The 10,143-nt window shown below is 46.0% G+C and overlaps 1 protein-coding gene across 1 annotated transcript in view; it reads left to right on the top strand.

Annotated features, from left to right (window-relative positions):
- Positions 1-3,994: 3,994 nt before the first annotated feature.
- The window catches only part of LOC146075328 (WD repeat-containing protein 76-like), a 39,832-nt gene continuing 33,683 nt past the window's right edge, over positions 3,995-10,143 (top strand). The window contains exons 1-2 of the mRNA XM_083184457.1: positions 3,995-4,383; positions 9,006-9,230. Of these exons, the coding sequence (XP_083040583.1) occupies positions 4,186-4,383; positions 9,006-9,230 (423 nt within the window). The 5' untranslated portion in view covers positions 3,995-4,185. The remainder of the gene's footprint in view (positions 4,384-9,005; positions 9,231-10,143) is intronic.

Below are 10,143 nucleotides of genomic sequence, written 5' to 3'. Positions count from 1 at the left end.
TGCCCCCCAGTGCCACAGATATATGCCCCCCAGTGTCACAAACATATGCCCCCAGTAACAAACTTACTTGGAGAGGGGAGCGCATCGTGCTTCTCTCCTATCCCGCGCCCGAGCTCCTATTGGCTGACAGCGGCAGCCCAGTGACGTGGGCGAGGGGACGGAGAAACGCACGATGCGTTCCCCTCCCCTCTCCAGCGTGGAGTCGGGCGGCCGGGGAGACAGCGGCAGCGGCTGCGGGCGGGGGGGTTAGACTGCCGGGCGCCCTGGCTGTTTCAGAGGCGGACAAGCCGTGCGGCGCCCCGGGCTGCTGCACGGCTTGTCCGCCTCTAGAAACGGCCCTGCCTGGGATTGATACACAGTAGCAGCCGGCTTATCTCTCCTCTGAGGCTCAGTTTGGGAGGAAGCACTGCTGCAGCATCCTAAGCTGTTGGCTGCACAGTGCTCCTCTGTCCTCTCCTCTCCCGCGGCCCAGTTTAAATATTTCTGAAGGTAGAGGGAGCTGTGGGGCGGGCAGGAACTCGCAATTGCTGGAGACACACTATGCATGCCCTGTGGCCTTTCTGGCACCTGGAATCAACCTCCCTATGCCCCTGACAGTGTGCACACTCAGTTGGGAGGCTGTGGAGGCTTTCAAAGTCACCCGGATTCCGGGAGAATCCCAGAATTCGGGAGACTGCAAAAACGTCCTGGAGGGTTGCCACCAATTCAGGGAGAATCCAGGAAATAACAATACATGGTTTCTCCCAGCACACTGAATGGCATTAGTAACCAGTCTAGAACACTGCATAATTATAGAATTCAGAGATATTGGTTACAGGTTTGGCTTGTTGGCTCTAGTGTGGCACACCTTTACTTTATATTAATACTCTGCACTATTTTTTTCTCACTGCCACTTTCTTTAATATTTTAATTACATTTTATATTTTTTTATTTTCTCTCTCTCTCTCACTATCCTATATATAGCTTCAGCTTCTTATCACTAATCCTTATTAACACTATAGTATTTTCACTGGTGTGCTGCTCTGGACTTTATGGCTTGTGCTGATTTTTGGGGTGCCGCACCCTGCACCTAGATATAGCGCTAGGGACCCCCAAAACACAGAGAAGCCTTGACGACGGCTTGGGGGCTTACACATAAATTTGCGCAAATATATGTAACTAATATCTCTGAATTCTATTAATATGTAGTGTTCTAGACTGGTTACTAATACCATTCAGTGTGCTGGGAGAAACCATGTATTGTTACTTATGCCCCTTTCCCACTGCAGCCTTTACACAGTAATTTGCCATTTTGTTAGGCTTTTTAAATGGGTACAGCTGCAGTGGGAATGCTCCAGGTTGCTGTACCCGCTTAAAAGCCGTTTTTTCGGCAGTGGAAAAGGGGTGGCCCTTTTACCCGTAAAAAAAATTGGCATTGGGTCCCCCCCACTGCCGTAACCAGCACCAGGCTGAAGGAGCCGGGGCTGGTATTAAAAAAATCAGGAAACCCGACAAATAGGGGTTCCCTGATTTTTTACAACATGCCCCAGGCTCCAGGTCCGGGGCTGGTTCCCAAAATACGGGGGACAAAATGACTAGGGGTCCCCTGTATTTTAAGAACCAGCCCCAGGCCAAACCAGCAAGCATGGTAATGCCACAGCCGGGGGACACTTATGATATAAGTTCCCGCGGCCAAAGCATTCATCCCTACTGACCAGTAAGCATGGCCAGGGGCCCTGGGGGAGTGGGGACCCCCCCAATGAAGGGGTCCCTCCCCTCCAGGACTTACCTGACCAGGCTGAAGCCTGGTGCTGTCCCCGATGCCCCTGTGCGGTGGGCATCGGGCTGATGGAAGTGTACAAAAATAGAATAAAAACGATTGTCTTTTACTGTGGAACTATGAGTCCCAGCAAGCCTCCCCCGCAGGCTGGGATTTGGAGAACCACAAGTCCCAGCCTGCAGGGCATTAAAGGGCCCGCTGGCACTTGTAGTTCCACAGTAAAAGAAATAGTTAAATAAACACACACTGACACACGTGAAAAATAAAAGTTTAATACATCCACAGCCCACACATACTGATACTTACCTATCTTGAGCCTGTAGGTAGCCTTCAGTCGGTGTCGGCATCCTCCTCCGGTGTCGGTGTCCGGTTCCGACGCAATCCATAGGTTTAGCTGTGGAAGGAAACTATACTTACAAGTGTCCTCCGGCGAAGATCACGTCCTCTTCTTTCCATGTAGCATCCCCGGGACTTGGCAAAATAACAAACCGGTATAACGCGAAACCCACGAACTGTTAGCAGGAGCCGCACGTGTGTTTGTTTGCATCGTGAGGCTCCGCCCCCAAATGCCGCTATTGGCCGGCTTGCGGCCTAGCGGCTCTGATTGGCCACAAGTCCCCGCAGGCTGGGACTTGTGGTTCTCCAAGTCCCAGCCTGCGGGAGAGGCTTGCTGGGACTCATAGTTCCACAGTAAAAGACAATAGTTTTTATTCTATTTTTTTACACTTCCATCAGCCCGATGCCCACCGCACAGGGGCATCAGGGACAGCACCAGGCTTCAGCCTGGTCAGGTAAGTCCTGGAGGGGGGGGAACCCCTTCATTGGGGGGGGGGGGTCCCCACTCCCCCAGGGCCCCTGGCCAGGCTGACTGGTCAGTAGGGATGAATGTTTTGGCCGCTGGAACTTATATTATAAGTGTCCCCCGGCTGTGGCATTACCCTGCTGGCTGGTTTGGCCTGGGGCTGGTTCTTAAAATACGGGGGACCCCTAGTCATTTTGTCCCCCGTATTTTGGGAACCAGCCCCGGACCTGGAGCCTGGGACTGGTTTTAAAAAATCAGGGAACCCCTATTTGATTTTTTAATACCAGCCCCGGCTCTTTCAGCGGAATGGGATCATTCGTCAGACTGCATTTAGGTCTACAGTCATTAGGTCTACCCCACTAGGTCGACTGGCAGGAAGGTCGACCTGACTTAAGGTCGACATGAGTTAAGGTCGAATTTGCATAAAGGTCGACATGAGGAAGGTCGAATGGTCATAAGGTCGACATGGGTTTTTCACTGTTTTTTTATCCGAATGTCGACACAGTCGACATGGACACAGTTGGCATTGAGAATCGGACCCTTGCATCGCTCGCTTCGCTCGCAATGCTTCGGGCACGGTGCCTCGCTGCGCTCGGCACACTATTTTATTCTCCCACCACGCCCTAGTGGATGGTAGGGCATGAAATACCGCCTGTCGGCACATGTCGGCTCAAAAAACAGTGAAAAACCCATGTCGACCTTATGACCAGTCGACCTTCCTCATGTCGACCTTTATGCAAATTCGACCTTAAGTCATGTCGACCTTGGCCCATGTCGACCTTAAGTCAGGTCGACCTTCCTGCCAGTCGACCTAGTGGGGTAGACCTAATGACTGTAGACCTAAGTTCATTCTAATAGATGACCGCATCCCTTTCAGCCTGGTGCTGGATACGGCAGTGGGGGGGACCCCACGTCGTTGTTTTTTTACCCCCCCCCCCCTCCATCTTTACTATCATTTTAAACGGGTCTTTAGTTTAAATGGGTATGTGGGAATGGGACAAAAACGGCTTTTAAACGGTAATTTACCGTTTAAAAGCTGCAGTGGGAAAGGGGCTTTATGGCTCTTACCCGTTTAAAAAAAACAGGTCTTTACCCGTGTATACAGTGGGAAAGCAGCATTAATCAGTATTACCCCCTCCTCTCATGCACCTAAATGGTATTACTAAACTAATTGGGCACTTGCCACTAGCTATGTGTAGAATCCAGGAAATCCTGGAGAGGTGGCAACCCTAATCACTGCCTACATAATGACATAGCATCAGCATTCATCTGAAATGTGTTATTCATCGCTTGTGTTGGCAGCTGCCTGCACTGATGAGGGATCCGCAGTCACAACCTTTTTAGCTTTGAAATTACATGAAATTAGTTGTTTCCTTATAAAAGGGTAGGCAATGTGTATGGCGCTCCAGGGGCTGTGAATCTGCATCTCCCAGTATGCCCTAACTGTAATATTGTGCAGGCAATCATGAGACTTATAATCCCATAGCAGAAGGAGTGCCACTGCCACTAGTTGCCCGCTGTTCACCTTTGCAATAACTTAATTATGGAGCACAGCATTAAATACATGTAAAGCAAGCGCAACTGCAAACTATAACCAACGCACTCTCCTGTCCTGGCGGATGCGATGCAGTCAGGCTGCCCGGGAGGCTTCTCTCTGGCAGCGACGTCATATCCGTTGCAATATCTCTCATTACCTAACAGCTGGCGGGAAGCTTCCGGCGCTGTCAGAGGCTCGCGAGCTGCGGTTATACTGTACGGCGCTATGTCTGCTCTGCGTCCAGTATCCCGAGATGATAGCAGGCAGGTGCCCCCTATACCCCAGGTTAGTAACGTTCTGTGCGGGTAGCATTGTCACACTGCTATACTTAATGTGTCTCCATCACTTCGTATAGTAGGAGGAATTCCCCCGCATCTTTGAAGCCCGGCTGTGGAAAATAAAACAATTACTGTAACTCAAGCTGCCCTATTTTATTTATTATTATGTTTTTAATTCGGGATATTCCATTTTCCCAGTACATATTCCCACATTGTTGTGTATTAGATGCATTCCAGTACCGAGCAGCACTGCACAGAAACTAGTGCTCTGCACTAGGGGGGTTATTCAGAGTGGATCGCTGTTGCGCAAATTCGTGATTTGTTACATTATGGAATGGCTGTGCATGTGTGAGTTTGATTTATCGAATGACTGCATGCGATCGAATTAATTCCACTGTGCCATGTAAACATTAGATTTAGACTATATGGTACAGATCTATACTATATAATCTTGCCTGTATAGTCTATTTTTCTATTTAATTTCAATGCCGCAGCATACCTCCCAACTGTCCCGCTTATCGCAGGAACATCAAGGTATTTTGGGACATTCTCGTGTCCCTCCCGCCGCCAGCAGTGTACCGCGGCGTGGGGGGGAGGGCAGTTTGGAGTCCCCCCCCACCCCCCTGTTGTCCGTAAATAGACGTTGTGCGCATGCGCACAGCGTCTATTCTTGCAGGCAGTGGGGCTGGGCATGACCCCACCATGGCGACAAACGGGGGCATGGCTTCGCGGCAACATCCCGAGTGTAGACCATGCACCCTGTCCCGACCTGGTGTCTCCATATGTTGGGAGGTATGCCGCAGGTCCACGCATTGGGATCTAATGCGTTCGATTTTATTTACATAAGCAAAATCGAATGGAAAAATAGACTGTGTGCGGGTGTGCAATAGGATGATGTATGACTATTCACCGGGACACCCAGATATTTAGGGCATGTCCTGGCCTGTAGATACTTTACATTAGTGGTGATTGCGGTTGATATTTATGATCCGTATCGAAATACAATTGTGTAGTAATGGTAAAACCTGGTTAATATACGTACATCAGCCCCATACTATGATAACACTATGTTTTGTGGTAACTGATGAGGGTGTCGCAAGCAAATGTGTGCATAGGAAAAAACAACAAAGAAGGGGAGCCGCGCTATAAACCATTAAAATTATTGGATTACCTTCACATAATTTATTGCAAAATAAAACTAAACGCTGATTAAAACCTGAGGTATTGCGCATTCGCATTGAAAATTATCTAATGGAAATAATATGGGGGAAGCAGGCTGTTCCTAGTATACCTCAGGGACCTTAAGGTAAGGTACCTTTTGAAAAAGCTGCTAGGGGTATGCAGCGAAACACAAATAAAGGCCTCACTTATTGCACACCCACTGTTATGGAAACCTGGTTTGACTCATCTCAGCCTGAACCAGCCCCGGACCTGTCCTCATTGCCAGTTTAGAACAAGAATATTGGATATTTGTGCCTAATACCTGGAACACTGTGGCTACCAGCAAATTTTTCTCCAGTGGACATCAGCAAGCCCGTTGCTACAGAGCAGTAACCACACAACAAACAAGAGACCAAGCCAGCTGGTCACTACCACTTCTACTGAGTACTGGTAAAATATCATCTCCATTCAATTTGGCTCTAAAGGAACTTACCTTAAGGTCCCTGAGGTATACTAGGAACAGACTTATACCCCCATATTCTTTCCATTAGATAATTTTCAATGTAAATGTGCAATACTTTGTTTTAATCAGTGTAAAGTTTTATTTTGTAATATATTATGTGAAGATGATCCAATCGTTTTAATGGTTTATAGCGCTGCTCCCCTTCTTTGTTGTTTTTTTTTGCATTGTATACAGGCCTAGCTACCCTGTTTCGAGCAGCAGCTTGGTTAAGAAGCCTGTTGTAGTGCCACCATATCCCTCATTTGAGCTACTTATTTTTTAAATGTGTAAGTAGACCTGTGGGCTCAATGTTAAGGTTTTTAAGTGACTTGTATACCACCACAGGGTGAATGAAACACCCATAAGCATTTTAAAGGTAAGATGAGTCCTTGTGCAGTGAGCCTATTCCACCTCTGGGGCTGGTGCCATTGTTTCTCCCAAAAAATTTGGAAAGAGGGCGAATGCACGGAAGACTTTGGCACAGGGTGGCAGACTTGCTTTCTCCTGTACACAAGAAATTACATATTTGAAACTGTGCCAAGAGCAGCTATATGGAAACCATCAAACAAGAAAGGTCGCCAAACCTCTTAAATTGGAAATACAAAGAACAAACAAATGATGGTTTTCTAATAGCGCTCTTATCACCTGATACAAATGGCGTAAAGAATAAAGTCCTCCTTGTTACAATTCTGCTCTGTGTCGTTTCTCAGGAGATATATGTAACCAACAAGAGAGGAAAAAAATATAGTGTAATACGTCTAAAAAAAGAGATCAACAAAATAATATAAGTTTTCCCTATAGGCGATGTGAAATTATTCCACCCATCAAGGTTTCTTTCAGGTTAACTCCATCCTGGCTCCGGAAAGAAGGAATTGTTTTCTGGAGCCAGGAGGAGTCAGTTTGAAAGAAACCTTGATAGGAGGATACACAGCAAGTCAGTGTAAGCGATTGTGTGACCACCTATTGATAATCCTTGTATGTGGTAGATGTGAATAATAGAAAGATACCTTTTTATTTGTTTTCCGATTCCTGAATAAATGTAAGCCATCTCAAGCCGTGGTTACCCCATAAGAAAAATAATTTCACATCGCCTATAGGGGGAGAACTTATATCCTTTTGTTGAACACTTTTTTTTATTTTATTTTTTAGACGTATTACACTATATTTTTTCCTCTCTTGTTGTTTACATATATCTCCTGAGAAACGACACAGAGAAGTATTGTAACAAGGAGGACTTTATTCTTTACGCCATATGTATCGGGTGAAAGAGCACCATTAGAAAGCCATCATTCTTTTGTTCTTTGCTTGCTCCTTCGTTGGCACCGTTTTACAAAGATGTCACTTGTAGATGTCAATGGGGGTGCTACTGCACAACAGTGTTTCTTTTTTGTTCGCCTATTCTGACTCAATGGATCTTTTTAGATTTGTCCCTGCAGATACACATTTGTTAGGGGAGGCAGCATCACTTGCTGCTAGGATAACTACAAGAGTTCCACTTTCCTTATTGTAACATAAAATGTTCTGCCTGGTCATGGCTAATTATCCTCCCCTTGTTGCCTACTTCACAATTTAGGCAACCAGTATACTGTTGCTCTCCTATATCTAATGCTTTGTGGTGCAGTTTTCTTTTAAGACCCAAATTTGTCCGTTCTCGTCACTCAAGTGGCTTTTGGCGCACAGGAGAGGAAGGTACATCCATTGTATCCTGATGGTCGGAGGTGGGATATGACTTCACCAGTTCAGTGTACATCGAAGAGCAGCTAGCTCAGAGATTGGTATTTTTGTGACATTGGAGTCACTTAAGAGAAAGTGTGTTTCTAGTGTCCGTGAGTTCCCGAAACACTGCCTTCTGCTGGCAGAGAGTGAATCTACATCTTTCTCACACATGTACAAACACATAAGGTAGCAGACTAGCTTCATATATTTTTTTGTTAATCAGATTCTGATGCTTCAATCCTGCCAGGGGACTTCTTATCGCAGCATTCCGCTCTGAAACGCTTTATCTAGTCATGAAGAGGAAAACATAGGTTTATTCGCTAAGGCCACCACTTTTCTTCTACCTAACGTGGCCTCCTTGATGAATGCCATGGTCCGGAAGCTAGACTTTTTTTTTTTTTTTTTTCGTGAGACATACATATGCAACAGCTCCGATCTCTAAGGCTTTGGAAAGATTGACCTCTCCATTACCAAGAGCGTCCAAAGTTATAACCTTTCGTTCATCGTTAACGATATTGCATGTACACACTAGACAAGATAGTAAAAGATCCGGCATACTACACACTGTTGGTGATATTGCATTGAAACTTAATTATTCACATTAAGCTTTTTTTGAATCACTGTGGGGTTTCGGAAACACATAGCAGAGCAAATGTCTTTTATTTCCTACTTAGTTGTTGGGTTATTTTTAAAGAAAAGTTGCCCATACCAAACATTGATTCTATAGCATTGCTGAGCACATCTCACAATCTATGCAGTAGCCACATGGCTGTTTGCACCTACCCATTACATCTGCTATCAGTGCACTAAGGCGGGTATTCGGATTCACTCGCAAAGGCACAATCCCTCTGTAATGGACAAAACCATGGGCACTGCAGGTGGGGCTGATGTAACATGTGCAGAGAGAGTTAGATTTGTGTGTTTTGTTTCTGTGCAGGGTAAATACTGGCTGCTTTATTTTTACACTGCAACATAGTTATCAGTTTGAAGCGCACCCCACACCCAAATCTAACTCTCTCTGCACACGTTACATCAGCCCCACCTGCAGTGCATATGGTTTTGTCCATTAAAAAGTGATTATGCCTTTCCGAGTGAATCACAATAACCCATAACTCCTCCCTGGATACTTAAGGTCTTGTCAGATTTAACGGATTAGCTTCTGAATGACATTTTTCTGTGCGCTGCTGATTTTTTTTTTTTTTTATTGATGCTAAGGTTTATTATTTATAATTAATTGTGTGTCTCAAAAGGAAATTACACCCAATAGAAGCTCAGTCCCTGATAGACCTCCTCTCCTTGTGCGTAATGGACTCTTCACGTCTAATATGAGTGGCTCATGGAAGAAACGCCCACTGGAAGAGAAAGGTACCCGAGTAAGGAGAGGCTATTTGAGATCGCAAACAAGATCGCTGTTTAGTGCGGAGAAAACACTTGAAATTGAAAATCCATTCAAGGAAGGACAACATTCTGATATAGTAAGTGCTCTTGGGGTGTTTTTACCAATGGTGATATGTTTATTTTGAAGGGTGTTTCAAGGGGACTTTATTACTTCTAAGCTCCCTGACAAAAAAATATACAGTGGTCCTGAAGTAGCATAAATGAGCCGTTCAGGATGGCAGCCGGTGGTTTCTTGTGCTTAGAAAAGAATGTACTCCTCTCCAGGCAGCTAAGTCAAGTCTTGAGCACTCGTGTCTTGGCATTTAGAGTAGCATTGGGATGTCCTGCAATCCTTATTACTCCTGATGCTAAACATATTTTTAATTTAAAACTTTCCATTTCAAGGATTTAGAGGAACACAGACCAAGGCTACTCATGGGGGTGTAGTCAATACCTTCGGCGAGCAGTGCCAATAGCTGCACTCTCACAGCTCGTGGGTCCGTATTCAACTGATCCCCCTGCACTCGCCTTTTCCTCCTTGCTGGGTTTTTCCAGTGAGTTGGAAACCGTGTACGGACGTTAAAATGGCGAGGGTCGCTGCATTAGCGGGGAACCTCGCCGTTCGATGGAATCCTCTCCAGCGAGATAGATCCTCTCCAGGAACATAGATTAGGGTGAGCAGCCGCTGAGGGTGTTAGATGGCGAGGATGGTGCTTTTTTTGCTGATAACAAGCCATCCTCGCTGCAGAAACCCCCTCACCAAAGGCATTGAATACCGCCTGAGGATTCTTGTCTTATTCTGCTCCTTCTCTCCTTGCTGGACTAGCTGTCTTGTTTGGGAGCAGCATTGGACCATTGGCCATCATCACGACAATGTGTCAACCTGTCAGTGGCCTTCTTTGGGTACGGCCCTCCACCTCGACCACCTGCATGTACCACTGCTTTTAGATATTTGAGGTCCTGCTTTAATTATTCTTTCAGATTTGTTGCATTCCTATGAGATTCTGTATA

Source organism: Crinia signifera, chromosome 4 (assembly GCF_055691185.1).
Source record: "Crinia signifera chromosome 4, ASM5569118v1, whole genome shotgun sequence".
Taxonomy (NCBI): Eukaryota; Metazoa; Chordata; class Amphibia; order Anura; family Myobatrachidae; genus Crinia; species Crinia signifera.
This window is presented reverse-complemented; position numbering and strand designations above follow the sequence as displayed.